Source organism: Cricetulus griseus, chromosome 4, assembly GCF_003668045.3.
Source record: "Cricetulus griseus strain 17A/GY chromosome 4, alternate assembly CriGri-PICRH-1.0, whole genome shotgun sequence".
NCBI lineage: Eukaryota > Metazoa > Chordata > Mammalia > Rodentia > Cricetidae > Cricetulus > Cricetulus griseus.
Window position 1 is genome coordinate 105,368,269 of NC_048597.1, and position 20,649 is coordinate 105,388,917.

The 20,649-nt window shown below is 45.1% G+C and overlaps 1 protein-coding gene across 1 annotated transcript in view; it reads left to right on the forward strand.

Moving 5' to 3' along the window:
- Tmem132b (transmembrane protein 132B) overlaps positions 1-19,966 on the forward strand; it is a 41,489-nt gene extending 21,523 nt beyond the window's left edge. The window contains exons 2-5 of the mRNA XM_027413859.2: positions 9,079-9,284; positions 13,812-14,082; positions 16,789-16,980; positions 17,866-19,966. Of these exons, the coding sequence (XP_027269660.1) occupies positions 9,121-9,284; positions 13,812-14,082; positions 16,789-16,980; positions 17,866-18,999 (1,761 nt within the window). The 5' untranslated portion in view covers positions 9,079-9,120 and the 3' untranslated portion in view covers positions 19,000-19,966. The remainder of the gene's footprint in view (positions 1-9,078; positions 9,285-13,811; positions 14,083-16,788; positions 16,981-17,865) is intronic.
- Positions 19,967-20,649: the final 683 nt, after the last annotated feature.

The following is a 20,649-nucleotide window of genomic DNA, read 5'->3' on the forward strand; positions in this document are numbered from 1 at the left end:
TTATAATAACTGAAGAAAACTATAACCATAACTATCTGTCTTCAACTCTATCAAAGACCACAGAAGGATAATATATAAACTTTAGAATTTGCAGACACATCTTGCTACCTGGATAGTCACTCAAGTTCTTCTGTAACGTTGGGGCATCCATCTTCAGCCTATAGGCCATAGTATGTCTGACACACTTCTCCATTTCAACAGGAACCCTTCAACAAAAGCAATAACTGGTCCAGGAAGTCTTGCAGAAGCCGATGGCTTAGGCCAAGCAAGTTTATTAAGAAGTACAGCATCATATATACTGTTGCAGAAGTTGGGATGACCAAGGTCAGCAGAGAGCTAAGTTAGACAATGTTAGAAAGAGAACATGGGATACTTCAGACACAGCTGCTTAAGGACTGATAACCACAGCCCAGAGGGAAGAGTTGGAATTCCAGAAACCACAACCTTGACTGTTCATCCTTACAGCAGCCTTCCCATGTTTGCTCCAGACAAGGACAGGGAACTAAGGTTGACTTTGTTCCATCATCAGGCCTCTGTGAAAGTCTTGGGTTGGTCTGGCTCCCCACAATCCCTCTAGAAGATTCTTGATTTACTCAGATACTTTTCCTTTATATGACTAATTTATGCACACACCCCAAGCACCTTGGCTTCCTGACCTCTCCCCCCTCCTGAGCTTGTGCTATAGTCACCTGCTCAGTAAGCCTCTCCCAGCAAACTCAGGGTTGAGAAAAACTGGAACAGGAAGCTGGACAGTACCCCCTTCTGGGCTCTCACCAGGGAGACACATCCCCATTCCTCTGGGCACCCTTTGATGAGAAAGAAATAAGTGCTTGGAAGTCATCCTTCATTCCTAAGTGCTGGTGTTTTTCAAATCTATTGTCTGAATCTCCCTGGATGGAATGCATAAATGAAAAATATCTCCCTGGGATGGCATGCATAAAGGAAAAAACCACACAGACAAGCACTTTGTATGGGATCACAGGCCTGGGCCTCATGAAGTACTCATAAGAGGCAGCAGTGTTTGGATCATGCTTGTGTATAGGATAGGATTGAACCTTGCTGAGTGTGATGTGGACAGTGCTTTTCCTAGAGGTAATAGCTTTTTTTCCTTCATGGTGGGGGCATTGAGTCCTCTTGGAAAGGTTTCTTGAGCATCTTAAGTCACTGTAAGCAGCAACCCCATCTTGTTCTTGATTTGGAATAGGTACAGCCAGCAAGACCCATTGCTGTGAGGTGGTATTAAATGATTGTGTGTGTGTGTGTGTGTGTGTGTGTGTGTGTGTGTGTGTGTGTGTGTGTAAAGCCAAATAATGGGGCTACAGAGATGTTTGTAAACAAAATAGCCAAAATTGCAAAAATACCAAACTTTAAACTGAAGAAGGTCAAATACCACAGAGAAGAGAAACACAAGCAAAACTTACTAGGCATATGATGCCCACAGATGGGAAATAAAGAGGAAATCCTCTTAGGTGCCTGAGCAGGGTGGCAGTGACAACTGGTTTGCTGTGGGGATCTGTGTGTAGCCTTGGTTTTTGTGATGTACCATTTAACATCAAGGCTCTCTTGGTGACCCCTCACCCTGTGGTCAGTGGACTCTGCTTCTCTGTAGTTCTGATGAGTTCACGTGGGTTGATGCTGCTGTTTGGGGTCATCTCCATCTACTGATTTTCACTACTGACAAATGTGTGTTTAATGTCATAGTCAGTGGTGTAACTGTGGCTGCATGATTTCCCTGTTAGCTTTAGTATCTTATACACTGAAGCCCTGACCATTCATACCTATGTATTTGCAAAAATTTAGCAATGTTTCTTATGTGTGTGTGTACACACATATGCATATGAATAAATGTGTGTGCATATAGAGACAAGAGGCCAGTATCAGGTGTCTTCCTCAGTAATTCTCCACTGTATTTTTTTGAGGCAGGGTCTCTCACTGAACCTGGAGCTCATTGATTCAGCTTGATTGGCTGGTCAACAAGTCTTGGGAATCCTCCTCTCACAGGCCTGGCAGATGTACCATACCTCTTGCGTCTGTGGCAGGTACTTTCCTAACTGAGCCATCTTCCAGGCCCCTTGTTCTTTAGGTAGCATCTCTCCTTATCTCCTTCTTAGGAATTCATATACAGACTCGGCAGTTCAACTTCGTGAGGTCTTTATAGTGGACTGTTCTTTCCTTATCTATCTTTAGTGTCCCCATGCATTTATACTTATACCGAGTTTCTTGTGCAGAGTATATGCTTGGACCCGGGTTTTAGAAAACAACTTGGTGATCTGTGTATTAATTTATGCATGCAAATCACTCATATTTAGAACTACTATCTTTAGGATTAGATTGGAAGGTGTGGTTCCGATGTTATCTATTTTCCCATATGCTCTCTGTCTCTCTCCCCCCATGTCTTCTGCCTGCCTGGCCAGTTGAGCACTGTATCTCAGTTTCTGAGCTTATTGTTTTTTATCTTTTCATAAATAAAATATTCATGCTGAGGACGTAGCTCTGTGACAGGATGCATGCTCAGCACATGCAAACATTTGGATTCTATCCTTGGCACCAAGGTGCTTAAAAAAGTTAAAATGCTTGTTGTTTTATGTGTTTCCACCACAGCTGGTATTTGCAATATGTGCCAAAGAATCCGAATCCACCTGTAGGTAAATACTGCTTTAGATGTATTAATATATAGCCTGTGAAATCTTATATTCCCAATTACTCCTTCCCATCTGCTCTAGTTTGCCATCTATTTTATATCTGCCTCAGATGTGAACATATATTACTATTATTTTATGTTAAAGAGCAATTATGACTCTGAAAATTGTTAATTTTAGTCTTGTTTAAGTTACTTCATTCCTCGTGCTCTTATTTCCATGTGTAGATATGGATTTCTGCCTCATTATTTCTTCTCCTTTGATGTTTATTCCTTAACATTTTTTCAAAGTCTTCTACTTTTTAATTTTTAATTATCTGTATATGTGTGTGTGTCCCCATGTGTGTCTATGTGCATCTGAGTGCAGTGCCTAGGGAAGTAAGGGGGGGTGACAGATTCCACTGTAGCTGTAGTAATAGGTGGTTGTGAGCCACAGGACATGGAAGCTTGGATCCAGATTCAGATCTTCTGTAAAAGCAGTATGCATTCTTAATCACTGTGCCATCTCTGTGCCTCCCTCCTCCCTTTAACTTTTCTTCAATTAGTTCAACTAGTTAGCAATTCCATTAGTTTTTGTCTGGGAAAAAAACCTTAAAAAGTTTTATCTTTGATAGACTTTTTTCCCTGAGCATAGAATTATAACTTAACAGTTACTTGTTTCAGAAGGGAACTGTTATCACCCTGCTTGTTTTTCAGCATGCATGATTTCCACTCTAACCAAACCTCTGTCTTCATTTTTTGTTCTTTTCCTTGTTTGATATTTTTCCTTTCAAGCCTTTTCCACTACCAAGTTATTTAGTATATAACTGTGTGATCCTTTAATTAAGTATCTCTCCCAGGTCAGCTTTCAAATCTCATGAGGGTGGGGACTGTGTGTGTGGCCTTGCTCTGTGTTCAGCACCTAGGATAGCTCCCGGATCTCAGCAACATTGTTTGTTAAACAAAGGGGCTTTTTATTCTTATTTTCCAGATCTAAGATGCCCAGGGCAGAGAAAGGTTTTCTGGTGGCAGAACACACTGGGATTCCTAACTTGGTTTCTGAGAGACTGTGTGAATTTAAGACAGGCCTGGAGAACCTAGGCTCCTCAGGGTCATCCTTGCAGGATCTTAAACCGCAGAGGCTCAGAGGTCATGTCTTTAGCATGGCGAGAGGAAGAACAGATAAGACCTAGGTTGCTGGGCCTCAGACTGTGGTACTGATCTGCTCACAACAGCCCTTCCCTGGACAAGAGGCTTTCCTGAAAGAGTGCTAAGTTGATGAATTACACGTTGAGTCCTGGTTTGATGTAGAGGAATAAATGTTGAGGATAAATAATCTTCCTACAGTTATAGCTATAAACTCAGGGCAATTTTTGTTTTTGACATAAGGTCTTACAATGTAGCTCTTGCTGGTCTGGAACTTGCTATGTTGGCTGGGCTGGTTAGAAAGGCTTTGAGAACTTTCTTGGGGGGAAGCCAATGCTAGACTATCTTGGGGGTGGGGAGTGAGGAGTCCTGGTTACCTGCCTCGATGGACCTTGCCCTGGCAACACATACAAATGTGGTAATGCATGGAAGAAGTGATTACCCGATATTGACCTTCCTCTATGGCTCTGGCTAGAAGGAGCCAAAAGAAAGCTTGGGGCCACCATACAGCCAGACAGAAACAAGTACTGAACTTGAAATAGTGATAGAAGAAAGCAGGGACAAGAATGTTTATCTTGATTCCATCTGTGTATTCTAGAAAGCAAAAGCTAGTCTGTAGTAGTGAAGGCTTTTGCCCCCAAGCCTGACAACCCTAATTTGGTCCCCAGGATCCACATGGTGGAGGGAGAGAGCAGACCATCTCAAGTTGCTCTTTGCCTTCCATATGCATGTGTACATGTGTGTGAACACATGCTAAAAGGAACTCAAAAATTAAAAATAAATAAATAAGCACCATCTGCATCCCTGCTGTATCTTAGTAGATTTTGCAACATGCAGCAAGATCTACAACAAAGTGTTTGGTTTCTATGACAACTGATCCCCTGCCTGTTTAAATCTGGAATCTCTGGATTTCTCTGTGAATATTTGTAAGCAGTGGTCTCTCTAATTCCGTAGTGTAGGCACAGTCTTTGGGTTGGAAAAGGTCATAGCAGACCACCTATCACCCCTTCCCTGTTCACAGCCTAGTGGACCAATAGCAGGCTAGGTGCAGGATGGTAGGTTCAGCCTACATCCTTCCTGCTGTTGTGAATGGGAAATGAAATGAGTGACTCCCAAGATTCCCTGAGGAGCCATTCCCGTGTCTCAAGGCTCCCTTTTGTGTCTTTTATCCCAAGATAATGGAGTTGCAGAAGTGTAATAACTTGACAGTAAAAATATTAACCTCTAAAGGCAGCTTTCCCAAGATGACATTTTACAAGCTGTTTTACACACACTGGAAGATGAAAGTGACACTGGCTCAGTCTTTTTCCAATCTCCATGCTCCTGGCCTCTGCTCTTTTTATATGAGAATGGATAGCACTTGGTTCTCGATGCTCCTCTTGGGGCTCAGAGAGCCCTGAAGGTGTCATTTAGATGAATGGTGGGGGCTGGAGAGTCGACTGACAGTTAAGAGCACTTGCTGCTCTTGCAGAGGATTTGAGTTCAGTTCCCAGCTCTCACATGGCTGCTTACAACCATCTGTGACTCCAGTTCCAGGGGATCTGATGCCCTCTTCTGGCCTCTTCAGGCACTGCACCCATGTGGTGCACCCCCATACATGCAGACAAAGCACCCATTTGCATAATAATTTCTTTAGATAGATGAATAATGAGAGTGGGAATTTAGATTTCACACTGAGTCCTGGAGTTCCAAGGTTATATGTGATCATCAGCTTTGAGTCCCCATGCCTCAAGCCCTGTGTCTTTTCCATCCATAATATATGGAATGAATTTTTTCTTTTTATCATATTATATGTGTGTGTGTACACATATGTGTGTTTTGTTTAGTATAGGTGTGTACAGGTGCGTGCACATCATTCCTCAGGTGCTGTCCAACTTGTTTTGGAGACAAGGTTTCTCATTGGCCTGGAACTTGGCAAGGAGGCTAGATGTGGCTCTCAGATCCTCCTGTCTCCACCTTCTTCACACTGGGGTCACCCGCATGTGCACAATGCTCTTAGTATTTTATTCTATTCTGTTTTTAGCTGTGGCTTCTTCCTCACACTTGTGTAGCAAGCACTGTAGGATGGAGCTGACTCCCCAGCCTGACTTCCGTGTTTCTTCATGCCTTAGCAAGAGAACCTTGCTGATTCACCCACCCATCCCTTCCTAACTAGGCACCATACCCATCCCTTGCCATGGCATCATGGATGGAAGGGGTGCCGGGGCAACAGCTGAGGCACAGTCACATCTTAAGCATCCTCTGCTGTCTTGGGGACAGATGTAGAGCAGTGCATGTATGCCTCAGCAAAACCACCAAGGGCACTTTGAGAGCGTTTATCTTTGTGAAGTGAACACAGGTGCCCAGGCTTGGCAGCAGTTACCTTTGCCTGCTGAGCCATCCTGTTCTTCCCCCTGCTCTGTTTTGCCTGGAACTTGCCAAGTAGACTAGTCTGGCTGGCCAGCAAGCCCCAGGAGTCCTCCTTTCTCTCCCTCCACAGCTCTGGGATTATGACTCTATGCCACCACATCTAACTCTTTCTCTTTTTAGACTTTATTATTTATATTTAATTTTATGTGTAAGTATATTTTGCCTGCATGTATATATGTGCACCATGTGTGTGCAATGCCCATGGAGGCCAGAAGAGGGTGTCAGAACCTCCACGTGGGTGCTGTGAGCTTAACCTGGGTCTTCTGAAAGAACAGCCAGAGCTCTTAACCATGGAGCCATCTCTCTAGTCTATCTTCATTTTCCTGTAGTAAACTGTAAGTTCTGGGAGTTGATCTTGGGTCTTTGTCCTCAGCCATGCAATTTATGTTTTTAAGATGGAAGTTCCCAGAGTCAATGTGCCCCTAACGGTTGGATGCAATCAGAGTGGTTTGAGGTGGGATTTCGTATGGGTCTGTACCAGCTGGCAAGGAAGGGTCAGGGATTACTTACAAACACAGGAGAGTTGAGGTCTGGATTCTAGGAAGGGGTAATTGGGAAAGTCCTAGAGATGATGACCAGTCTTAGAGGCAGGAAGAAGGTGACAACAGTTAAAGTCTCTGGTGTCTGCTTTGGGTTGACTTCAGGTAGGATGCCATGTTCTCTGGTGTAGAGTGAGCAGAGTCCAGGGGGGCGGGGATAGCATGACCTCATGAAACTCAACTCCCCCCAGCTCAGCACTCATGCAGAAGGGGAGGGCTTTTGTGACCGGCTTCCACCCCTCCTGAGGATCTAATGGATGGAGGTCAGATGCTGCACCACGGGCACTATGGAATTTAAGAGCTCAGTCCTCTGTCCCATGTCCTGCCCTAAGTGGAAGCCTTATTCCAATTGTTCTCTTCTTGATTCTGGGCTCAACAACACATGCCCTCCAACATGTCCTGAAAGACAGCTGGCTTTCTTGGCTCATTGTAAAAGCAAAGAAAAAGTTGGAAAAGAGTATTCTTTTCTTCTAAAGTTGACCGGTTAAGAGAAGTGACCCCGTTTTAACCCCTTGCTGGGATTGTAATGTCAAGAGAGACATCAGCTACCACTTCATTGCTGTCTTTTAGGAATGTTGTTCTTTTAGTTGTATAGATGTGTGGGTAAGTGTATGGTAATTTCACACTTGCATGCAGTCAAATGAGAACTTCAGGCATTTTCACCTCCTTAAACATTTAAAAATTAATTCACACATAGTGGTTTGTGTGTGTGCATGTGTGTGTGTGTGTGTGTGTGTGTGTGTGTGTGGTGGAGTAGGTCACCCCAATACAAATCTAACAACTCCATTTGTATCTTATTAGCATTGCCCTGTGGTTGGAGCCTGCAAGTTCCCCTCTTTTGGATACTCATAAAATGCATAGTAGGTTATTTGAACTATAGTACTTTAGCTGTTCTGCATATGAGTGGGGTTTAGTGCTCATATTCAGATGTGTTCTGCCACACATTCTCTAACCTCCCATCATACCCATCCCTGAGTAACTGAAGCTGTGTCTGAAGCCCCTTTACTGCTCGTTCAGACCTTAGCCATCTAAGGTGCCCTTCTCTTCATGACCTGCTACTCTGAACAGCAAATCTGTCCTAAGCTGATGGGGGGCTGTTTGTGGGGGCATTTCATTATAGTTGAGTTTTAAAGTTCCTTTTTATTCTAGATATCATTCCTTCAATGGAATAATAATTTGCAAATAGGGGCCAAGGAGATGGTTGAGTTGGTGAAGTGCTTAACCCATAAGCACAAAGACCTGAGTTCAGTCCTCAGCATCCATACAGAAAAGTCAGGTGTGGTACTGTATGCTTGATCCAAACTCTGGGAAGGAAGATGCAGGAAGATGCCAAGAGCTGAAAGGCTGGACAGCCTCACCAAATCAGTGAGCTCTGTAGTGTAACAAGACACCCTGTCACAAAACACAAAATGGTACTTAAGGAATGGACTGACATTTCAAGTTTACCTCTGGCCTCTACTTACGTGTGTGTGTGTGTGTGTGTGTGTGTGTGTGTGTGTGTGTGTGTGTGCGCGCGCTCATGTGTGCATGCCCCCCCCACCCAGAAGTAGTGTGTGCCTCTGCCAGTCACACCACATTGAAACCTTAGTCTTCTTATCTCAAGATGAAATCACAGGTCCCTCATAGTCTTTGATTCTCAGTGCTTTGCAGTCTTCACTGCTCAGTGCCTCCCTCGAACTTCCTGATGGAGAACAAGACTCCAGCATCTTATTTGCTAGCCCAGGAAATGGGAGACAAAACAGGGAGCTGACATGTCTGACAAGACCCCACAGGAGAGGGTGAACTATAGCGCCCCCAGGTGCAGAGAAAGAGACTACTGTGAAATGCTGCTTCCTCTCCAGTGTTGGGAATTGCAGTTTAGTATCTGCAGAATTAATTCCATCCGTGTTTCTAGCACATTCCATGAACACTCAGCCAGGATTTTAATCTAGTACAGAGCCCTCTTGATTTTTTTTTCATATGCTCCATTTTATGGCCGGAACAAAGCATTTTCTTAGTAACATTAAAACCTTTTATGCATCTTCAAATGCAGTACAAGAGTGGAATAAGATACACCTGGGGCTTGATTAGTGGTGGTTTGAGCACATAAGAAAGGGTAAGATAAAGAAAACAGCACACTCCCAAAAGGCAGCTGAGGTTACACAACTCTGTTAAATTATGTTTATGGCTGAACTTGTCAGTATTTTGTAACACAAAACAGCTTTCCTGGAGTCTATCTATCAGCTATTTGTCACTAATTAGTGCCTACAAATTACTCTTTGTACCCACCCTGCTCTTCTGGTGCCTCAGAGATCAGACTGTCGAGGTTCATGAACTTCTGCTGGTCTCTTGCTGATGTGTCTCTGTGTTGTCGTTCTTTCCCCCAAGGTCTCCAACACCTGTGACTCCATCTTTGTGAATGGGAAGGAGATGAAGAGCAAAGTGGGCACGATCGTGAATTTCACCCATCAGCACTTCACCTCCCAGGTGGAGGTCACCGTCTGGGTGCCCCGCCTGCCGCTGCAGATAGAGATCTCAGACACAGAGCTGAGCCAGATCAAGGGCTGGAGGATCCCGGTGGCCTCCAACAGGAGGTGAGCAACAGGAGGCCCGGCTGTGGGTTAGAGGCTGCTGGGGGCCCAGGTGTCTGTGGGAGACAACATCTGAGGGATGTTGTCATGGACTGGCTTTGGCTTCCAGCCATGCTCTGGACTCGGGCTCCTGAGGATCTGACTTGGATAATTACTAGCAGCTTGACATGAGGGTATATTTGCATCAAAGACAATAGTAGCAACACCAGTGGTGATACTGGGTAGCCTCACAGAGCAGTTTCTGGGATGTAGGAAGGCGATGTGAGATCTAGGAAGGACCTGCACAAAGTCTGGTACTCAGAGCATAACGACTTCCCACTGTCTGTCATGCCACTGTCCATTCCTTTGCCACCTACTGTGTCTTTCCTCACTGTCACTCATCATGCATGGAGTGAGGTGTCATATGGTTAAGACTGTATGGTTGGAAATGAGACTGCTTGAGTTTTAACCTTGGTTTCCCCCATGTGACCACCATGTGACCTGGTGACTTCACCTACATATTCTGCAGTTCCCTCAACTATAAGTTAGGAATAGCAGCACTAGAAGAAACCTGGAGTTCAGAGAAAAGATGTGTGCTGTAGGGGGAGGCCCTAAGATCAAACTCCTCTCAAGGATCCCCAGCTGCTGTTCATTCAGGTGTAGTGGTTTGGATGGGAATGTCCCCCACATGAATGAGACTGTCCTCCACAGGCTCATGTGTTTGAACAGTAGGCCCCAGTAGGTGGTGTTGTTTGGGAAGTTTATGCAAAGTTTAGGAGGTGGAGGCTTTCTGGAGGATGTATATCCCTGGTGGGGGGCTTTGAGAGTGTACCCCACTTCCTGTTCTTGCTCTACTCTGATTTCTGAGTATTGTGTACAGTCTGATCAGCCATCTTCTTTTTTTAGCCTTTGTTGCCATGCCTTCCTCCCCATGATGGACTATTTCCCTCTGGAACTGTGAGACAAAAACAACCCTTTCTTCCCTAAGTTGGTTTCCCTCAGAGTATCTTATGGCAGCAACAGAAATGAAACTAAAAATCCAGTTGAGCGTTAATCTGGTGCTGCGCCAAGGAGACTTCACAGATGCAATTACAGCCAACCACCAAACCTATCTTAGGATGTGGAGATGATCCAGGAGGGCCAGAGTGTCCCCTCCAGCTGGTGGTAGAAGGGCATTGGAGAGGTCTGGGACTGAGTACCACTTGCTGGCTTTGAAGATGGATTGAATCATGCACCTTGGAAAGCGGATGGGGCCGTTAGGATCCAGGACCCCTTCATGATGGACACAGGCCATGAGGCCCCCAAGGCTAACTGTAGAGACTGATTACTACAATACCTTAACCAACCTGACTGTCTACATGTGAACTCTTCCCGAGCAGCTTCCTGTTGTCAGAGCCTGGCTGACATCATGATTTCAGCCTCCGAGTCTCTACGCAGAACTCCAGAGCCATTTGAGCCTGGTTGGATTGTGACTCACAGTACTGCAAGCAAGCAGATGAGTGGTGTTTTTAAACTGTGAGCTTTGTGGACATTGTGTTACACCACAAAGGAAGGAAGTAACCCAGATATTGTTACCCACTTTTGGAGTGCAGCTGCAACACCTCAGGGAGGGAGTCTTTGGAAGCGGGTGGTGGGCGGAGGGTGCAAGGATCTGGGGGAACATAATGGCCTTTGGCAGACTCTTTGTAGATTCATGGGTAGTGAAGGTGTTGACAATGAGCTTGACTACATGAAGCATTGTGGGAAAGCTCCCACCACCTGGTTGGAAACAGAAATCATCCCGAACAAGAGCGAATTTGGAAACCACCACTCACTGGTGAGCGTTCAGAGGGCATGGGGAACATGGATCCTCGTTTGGCTGCTACAGAATGCCAGTGTGCGGTGCCCTGAAGTTGCATGGAAGGCAAGCAAAGCTGTCTGTGCAGCTGAGATTTCCAGGCAAAGTGTTGAGTGTGTGCCTCGGATTCATCTTGCTTTTTACAGTTATATTTGAGAGGAGAGGTAAACAGAGGCAGCGGCTGTTAAACCGAAGGGAACAGGTACCCAATGGTGTCGAAGCAATCAACTTTTCCAGATGATGAGTGATGGGGAAACTCAGACATGCCTTGAAACATAGGCTTAGGGTACCACAAAGGCCCAGGACTAGACGCCAAGCTCCTGCTCTGAAACATGAAGGGTCGGCATAGTGAAGTGATACCCCCTGTGTGATTGACACCTTCTGCCTGTTGCCTTGAGCAAGAGGAAGGGAGGCACATTACCCTTTGAGAAAAATCAGCAGGGACAGAATGGGAGCCAGGCTGTCAGGAACACTACTAAGACCAGAACACCATTGATGACCTCTAAACTCCAAAACACCATTGAAACCAGAGCCTGTGTGCCAAACCAGAACACATTTAACTGAAGTGGATTCCTAGCAGCACCCGCGTTTTTAAAAATCATAATATATAAAACATGTGGACTGTAGTATTGAAATCATTAGTTATCTTTGCATGCGCAGGGTATTTACTATAGAATCCTAAGTAGTCTGGGCAACAATGAGAATGTAAATGATCTCATCAAGAAGTAACAGGTGAAACCCCCCAGCGAGTGGATAGGCTCAGTGGCTCAGGAAGGATGGCAGAATAAGGTCAATGAACTCAAGGATGGAAGATAAAACTCAGTTTAAATAAAACCAAAAATCAGCTGGGCAGAACACAAGTCATTTGTGGGACAGTGACAAAAATGTCTAAAATGCCTGGAACTAGAATCTAGGGAGAGGACAACAAATGTGGGGCTGAGAGTGCATGACGAAAACTGACCGAATCTGACAAAAATAAACACGAATACAGAAGCAAACAACCGAGGAAACTGTCAATGGGACAAAACCCAAGGAATCTGCATGACAACATATCATGTTGACAATTCTGAGATAAAAGGACAAAGGGTAGATCTTAAAAAACGACAGAGAGTCACACTGATGATCTACACAAACCATTGTAGTGTGACTGTCTGGCATGCTTAAGGTATCCTTTCAATTCTGTCTATTTAGTTAAGGGAAAATTCACATCACAAGTACAAATTACTGAATACTATCATTTAGTATAAAATACATTTACTCTAAAAGGCAATACGAAGAAAGCGTGGACATGTTATTGAATGCCGCTGCTGATGTTGCATGGCGGGGTCGGGGGGCTGTGTGGGTTTCTTCTCTAAGGGAGATCTGTCTGGAAATCATCGAGATGACACTCATGCACCAAACAGAAGCTATCTCTGTGATGTGTACTGAAGGACTGAAAATGAAAAGATAACAGCCTTGTTACCACTTATTAGTTACTTTTCTTGTTGCTATGACCAAATATGTGATGAGAGCAACCTGGGTGAGGAAGGGGTTGTTTTGACTCATGTTGGGGAAGGCATGACAGCGGGAGCAGAAGGCTGCTTGTTCACAGCAAGGGAAATCAGGAAGCAGTTGGGACTGACAGCAAGAATGTGCTAGAACCCCACTTCCTCCAGCTAGGTTCTGGGGCTCCACAACCTCCCAAGCCTGCTGAGGACCAGGTATTCAGACACACAAACCTGTGTGGGACACTTCACATGCAATCATAGCAAGAATACCACTCTGTTTTTGCACATTACATCCTTTTGTGCCTCCAAATCCATCTTTTGTATCATTAAAGATAACTTGCTGCCTCTTTGGGGACCCAGAACTACTCCAAGACTGTGCTGGAGAGTTCTTGTATACCTTCCTATTGTTGTCCTCAGACCTTAAGGGGGAAAGCAAATTGTTTCTGAAATCAAAGGCAGTTGGGTCACTTGGTGAGTGCTGTGAAGCTTGGTTTGCCCACAGCCACTGTGAGGAACCTGGAAAAGGAGAAGGCACACATTGGGGCAGGTAGCTTGGCCTTAGCTTTGCCTCTGCAGATGACCAATTTCATGGCCTTGATTGAGGAGCTTCCACTCTCCCCATCTTGGTTTCCTTATCAGTAAGATATGGATAAGAATTAAACCTTAGTCTCAAGGTTTTGGGAAGGTTGAACAAGTTAAGTATGTGTGGCTACCATGATGTCGGTCTGTCTGTCCGTCACAGGGGGCAGAGATCATGGTAGTCTGACTCACTGCACAGGGTTGTCAGCGGTCACTGTGGGAGAACAGGCTGTGCTCTGTCTAACTCTGCACGCAGGACTTGTCATGGTTGCCGCTTTGTTCTTCCTGACACAGTCTTCTTCCACAGAGTGGCCAACAAAATCCTCCCCTGGGAGGTCACAGGGCAAGTTCTTCTCAAAGGAAAGGTTCTAGAATTGAAGAGACAGAGATTTCTCTGGGTGAGCTGTTAACAGGAGCAGGGGGAAATGGAAGGAGGGGAGGAAGAGAGAGGAGAGAGAGAGAGAGAGAGAGAGAGAGAGAGAGAGAGAGAGAGAGAGAGAGAGAGATATGGATGAATTCATTCATTCATTGGATGAGTGAATGGATGAGTGGATAAATCAACAGATGAGGAGACCTAGTAGGAGAAAACCTGGCAAGGTTTCCTGCTAAGGAGGAGGCTTCATTTGTTCTGCTTCCTTTGTGCTGCAGGCCCACCCGGGAGAGTGATGATGAGGAAGACGAGGAGAAGAAAGGGCGAGGGTGCACCCTCCAGTACCAGCATGCCCTGGTGCGAGTCCTCACCCAGTTTGTAACTGAGTCACCTGACTTGGGTCAGCTGACCTACATGCTGGGCCCTGACTGGCAGTTTGACATCACAAACCTTGTAACCGAGTTTGTGAAGGTGGAGGAACCGAAAATTGCCCAATTACAGGATGGCAGGATCCTGGCAGGGCGAGAACCGGGCATCACTACCGTGCAGGTATTATGGGGCAGTATGGGTGTGGGGGTCTTTGCCCCTTTCCCTCTAACATCAGTGATTCTCCAGTTAACTAATGTCATATAGCTCTGTGCATGTACCCTATGTGTGCACATCACATACCAGTTTGAGTCAATTTACACATGTGTAGCCTGTGTGCAGGAGAATCTGTTCACTAATTTTATAGCCCAGAACTCAGAAAACATGGGCAATGACAAGGAAACAGTATTTTCCAGACACAACAGGGCAGATGCACAAATGAACTCACCGTGGTTAGACAGTATGTGAAGACGTGTGCAAGCTCAAGCCAGACAGAATCCCAGCATGGATGAAGTATGTAGGCATAAGGCCCAACCCCTGGTGGGGAAGCTCTTGGCACCCGATAGTTGCTGGGAGGGGTCTATTTTTTCTAAGTACAGGATCCCTGGTAGCTCAATCACACTCCAGTGGAGATCACACACACAGTGATAGGCAGCTAGCACAAGTTAAACTTGGATTACAAAAAACAATAAAGAGGACATAAAGTTGATTGGGTGGGGAAGGGGGTGGACCTGGGAGGATGGGGAGAGAGTGAATATGATCAAAATACATTACCTGAAGCTATCAAAAATATTTTATAAAAAATTCTTTCACAGTTTAGAGCATAGAAAATATCTCCTTTACTAGAGAAAGCTAAATTAAATAAACAGTATCAGAAATGACTTTCTTCGAGATGAGAGCTTTTAGATTTTTTAAAAATTAATTTTATTTATTTGTATTGTGATTGTGTGTACATGGGCAGGGTGCCACAGAGAGTGGGTATTTGCAGGTCATAGGACACCTTTTGTAGAATTAATTCTTCTGTTCCACCTTTATGTGGGTTCTGGGAATTGAACTCAGGTCACCAGGCTTGCACAGCAAGCACCTTTACTCATTGTGCCATCTTGCTAGCCACAGTGCTTCACTTTTTTTGCATAGCAGAGTAGATTAGTGAACATCCTAAAAGCTAAACCCACCCTCAGCTTTATAGTTTAACCATTGTCTATGTTACTCCCATAATAGTAGACAAAATGAAATTTAAAAGTACAATTTTTCATAAGAGATAAAGAAGGACCATAGTTGAAACGTCTATTATATCATAACAAAAACGTTTTATTGCCAAGTTTGGTCAGATTATTATGCAGAAATTTTTATGTTGATTTAAAATATTATTGATAACAGTTAAGTCACGTTTTAGGTGCTTCCAAGGTTAATTTTTGGTGCAGTTGGACAAACTGGGTTATATTCTGCATTTGTCTTCTATTTCTACTTCACAAGACACCACATGTTTACATCTAGAGTGGGAAATTACCAGTACAGAGCCAAGTAGAAATATAATTCCACTTCTGACACCAGATATAGTGGGAAATTACCAATACGAGCCAAGTAGAAATCTAAGGGTATTTAATAGAGAAAAGCCTTACTTACAGAGTGACCTAGTCAGCCGGCATGGCAGCAGTCTGTACACAAGCCAAAAGGGGTGAAAACTAAAAGCGAATCTCAGCCAACTCAAACTCTTACTCTATGTCATCCTGACCACGCCCTCGAAGGCATGGTCAGGCAGATCTGTAGCCAGCCCCTAAGCAGGTGTGGCTACAGGTTCCCCTACCCACCACAGATTTATACCTTACATGACACTCATTTCTTCAGTGATGACTCTATAGGCTGGGACACTAGGTGGGTTTGACTGGGCTCTTTATGACACCCCAAGATGAAAGTCAGCATATCTGTAGCCCGTGACCAGGGAATTTGGGGAAATAACTTACTCCAGATCTCTCTCCCCTTCTTGAGAGAGCTTAACTTTCTGCTCCTAGCACTGAGGCCCCTGTTTCCCAGATCCTGTCAGCCAGGAGCCCTGCGCGTTCCTTCTTATGGAGCTCCTCCATTGTCAGTAGAGACTCTGAGTGTCCCTGACACCCTGTGTCACTGTCTGGGAACACAGTCTCCCCCACCCAACCCAAAGAGCTCTGGTGACTACACTGGGTGCCCTGGGTGATTCAGCCCCATTGGGCTTTCAGGTGGCTGTGTTGTGTGACATTGGAGAGTCAGGGAATGAGTTTTAATTTTCTTTTCACAAGTGCATGGATGAGTGAAGGCAGTACTCTTTGGGGGGAATATTCTAGAAATAATTCCACCTACCAGGTATTACCTCTGGGATTTAGCTCGCACCCCTAGCTGTATACCGAAAGGTTTGTTAGGAGGGACAGCTGCTTAGAAAATGCCTCTCAAACTGATTTATCCAGTGATGACCCAAATGGCCTGTGGTGATCATTGATGCCCACTAGAGGGGATGTGCACTGAGAGCCAGGTTGAATGCCACTTCCTTGGAGACTGTGCCACCAATCCAGCATGCTCAGAAACTGCTAGACAGCTGTTGAGGAAGTCTCATCTCCTCCACACCTATCACCAAGGTACCAACATTCAGCGAGGAGTCCTAACCTGACCCCTCTTCTTCCTTTGAATACAAATATATTCTAGTCATTGTCATATAGGCATCAAAAGACATGAACCAAGGTGATCTTTTTTTCAATTGTCTTCAGTCTGTGCTATTGAACAACCCCAGACCCACTTAAAACCCTGTCACTGTGTTCCTTTACCAGGATACTAGACGGGTCACTGATGGCCCTATCTGCCCCGGAGTTAAAGCTGTTCCTGTGGGGCAGTCATAAGCTTTCTGCCTTGTTCTCTTAGGTCCTCTCGCCTCTCTCTGACTCCATCCTGGCTGAGAAGACAGTTATTGTCCTGGATGACCGTGTCACCATCACAGAGCTGGGTGTGCAACTAGTGGCTGGCCTGTCCCTTTCCCTGCAGCCTCATAAGGCAGACAAGAGGGCCATCATCTCTACAGTGGCGGCTCAGGATGTTCTCCAAGCCCCGCAGCAGGTGAGATTCCCAGGGGCCCATGTTCTGTGCATGAAGTTAGCTCTGCCCTTGGTTATGAATCCTTGCACAGGAGGCTATAAAGGTGTCACAGCCAGGCCTGGCAGCTCTTGAATCTCCTTCTTGCTTCTTATCCAGCTTCTCTCTGTCTCTGAGGATAGTACTCAGGGTTTATCGACCTCTCCCTATGTCCTTTGCTTTCCCATGGGCTGATCTGTGCTAGTCATGGATTGCTGCTACTAAACCATGCCAGGGATCCCCTGTTCTCACTCCTGCCAAACAGAGAGAAGGTGATTTTTTTTCCGAGGCTTGGAGACTCCATTTCAGCTACTTGGACAAGAACAGCTAATTGGTACCAGATTGTCCTATTGATGGCAGGTATTGCCAATGCTAAAGCTCCCCTGTGTCTCTAAACATGCACAAAACATTTTTAAAGGAGACAGGGGCATGGTGCCATTCAAGCAAGCCAGTCTCACACCACCTCATTTACCAAGGACTTCCTCCTAGAGTGGCTTTGCTGGCCCAGCACTGACTTCCTGATAAAGGGTGTTCAAAGTGATGTCATCTTGAATTAGCTGCATCTAATTGATTCAGATAAATCACCTGATCTTTCTGAGTGTCTCCATAAAGGTCAAAGTCACACTCCATGGGAAGGCATACAATAAATTCATTTACTCTCATGCATTCATTGAAGTGCATTCCCGGCATCTCATGTCAGTGGGGCTATAGTATGTTAATGATGCAAGGTCAAGGCATAGCAAGAGCTAAGACCATCGCATACAGAAATTCACCTCTATCTGTAGATGCCAATAATGTCCAGAGGAAATCATGTTTGTAAGTCTGAAGGAACCCAGTCATAATACTGTGCTCTGGTTTCATTTTCCTTAGGAAGCCATAGTCAGTTCCTGGATTTTGTTCAGTGACGGCTCAGTAACACCTTTAGATATTTATGATCCCAAGGATTTCTCAGTGTCCGTTTCCTCCTTGGATGAAATGGTGGTATCCGTACAGCCAAACCTTCAGACCAGATGGCCAATCGTAGTTGCGGAGGGCGAAGGACAGGGGCCCCTGATCAAGCTTGAAATGTCCATCAGTGAATCTTGTCAGAAGAACAAGAGGAAGAGTACTCTTGCCGTGGGTAAAGGAAGCGTCAAGGTCAGGTTTGAACCTGGGATGCATGAGCAGCAAGGAGGCAGCAATGACATCGAGGGCATAAACCGGGAATACAAAGGCCACCTCAGCAATTCCATAGAGCGTGAGGGAAGCCAGGAGCGGGCGGCCCAGGAGTGGTTCCATGGTGTACCAGTTGGCCATGAGGATAGGACCAACAAAAGCACAACCCCACAGTCTCCCATGGGAGGAAAGCTGCTCAAAGGCGGGGCAGATGCCTTCACAAGCTTTCCCACTCAAGGGAAGTTACCAGAATCCAATAACCCCGGTGACCTCACGATGACCTCCAGGGGCTTAACAGATCTGGAGATTGGTATGTACGCTCTGCTCTGTGTATTCTGTCTGGCTATCTTGGTCTTCCTGATCAACTGCGTGGCATTTGCTTGGAAGTATAGACACAAAAGGTTTGCAGTGAGTGAGCAGGGCAACATCCCCCATTCCCACGACTGGGTCTGGCTTGGGAATGAGGTAGAACTTCTGGAGAACCCCGTGGACATCACTCTCCCCTCAGAGGAGTGCACAACCATGATTGACAGGGGTCTGCAGTTCGAGGAGAGGAACTTCCTGCTGAATGGCAGTTCCCAGAAGACTTTCCATAGTCAGCTGCTCAGACCTCCTGACTATGTGTATGAGAAAGAGCTGAAAAACGAACCCATGGGTTCCTCCGGCCCAAAGAGGAAGAGAGTCAAGTTTACTTCCTACACCACCATCCTCCCTGAGGATGGGGGCCCATACACCAACTCCATCCTGTTTGACAGTGATGACAGCATCAAGTGGGTCTGCCAAGATATGGGGCTGGGGGACTCGCAGGACTTCAGAGACTATATGGAAAGACTCCAGGACCAGATGTGAAGTCCTTTCTTAAGTTCGTATTCACCTTTATGCCTTCTGTTTTCTGAACGGTGGAGCAGTGGGTCTGATCAGCAATAGGGGGTGACTCAACAAAGTGTCAGGGTGGGGGGTCTGGAGGGATCCCTCTCTAAGTGGGTACCAGCAGTCTAGAGAGCTGGGGCTCTAGCTAGGCAATGTCTCTAACACAGTGGCTCCCAGGGATGGGAGACATGCAGAGGCCAGCAGCCAGCAGTAGACACGACTCCACAGACACTGTTGGTCACCTCATGACCAATGGCCGTGTGTAATAAGGAACATTCTGGATGGATGGTGGTTTTTTTCTATTCCTAGCCCTTTTAAAGCACAGTGAACACTCATCGCACGTGGCCTGAGTTCGGATCTCTGTGGCAGAAGATGACTGAATGTAGCTTTCTTAGTTGTTGGGAGTGAGGCTCATTATTTTTATATACATTTGGACTTGCACCTGTTCTTTTGACCTTGCATTTTTTGAGGGGGAGGGGTTGTTTCAGAAATATACAAAGAAGAATTATGTTTGATGTTCCTATGAGTTTTATTCAATGGGGCTCATCATGTCCTGCTGGTTCTAGGTCTCCACACGGGATGTTATTTTTTTTTTTTTAAACTTTGTTGCTGGGGACAGTGTTTAAGCAACATATTATCATGCTCTGTCTCCTTCTTCTTGACATTGGACTTTCTTATCTATTTCAGTGACAGATGTATTACTGAAGACCCAGAAGAGAGAGCTTTTTCTTTCCCTTTTTCTTTTAAAAACCATTTTCCATATGACGTTTAACAAATTTGGAGAAAAGTTGTGTCACAAACATCTGTTTTCATTGTCTGCTTGTTATTTATCTGTGGATCTCCTGGGGGTACAGTTCTGAGGGTAGAGACTCCAACATCACAGTATGGAAACAAGTCCTTTGTGCTCAACACAGTGTGTTATTCAAACTAAAATAAAAAGCAGGATTGAAGGGCTGGAGAGATGGCTTGGAGGTTAAGAGTACTTGCTGCTGTTGTACAGGATCTGGAGTTCAGATCACAGCACCCACATGGTGGCTCACAATCTTCTGTAACTCCAGCCTCATGGGTTCTGATGCTCGCTTCTGGCCTCTATGGGTACTGCACTCATGTGCACATACACAGACACACATACACATAACTAGAAAAAAAAAACGCAGGATTGATCTATACAGCAAAGAAATGAAGAATCAGCTTCATATTCAGCTCTCCACTTTGCAGATTAAAAAAACCCAATGTTTCAAGTTAGCAATATGTATACAATGACTGAAAAAAAAACCCACACACCCTCAAATGTCACTTTGACAGAGAAGAAACCTCTCAAGAATCTTTTGGTAAAGAAAGCAATGATTTTTTTCCAAATCCATAACTATAAATAAATGAATGCTCCAGAGTCCAAAATCAGCTGTACAAACAAACTATAGTATTAAATCAAAGTTGCAAGTGAAAAAGATTTTTTGCATAATTTTCAGTAAAAGTGCTGTTTACAAGCATCATGAATAGTCTCAAGAAAGGCAAGGATTTTGGCTTGGCAAAATGTGACATTTTTGTTTATCATGATGATATAACTAGAAACCCAGCTACTTGACTAGTATGCCTCATTGTGAACTGAGTCATTGTCAACTCTCAATA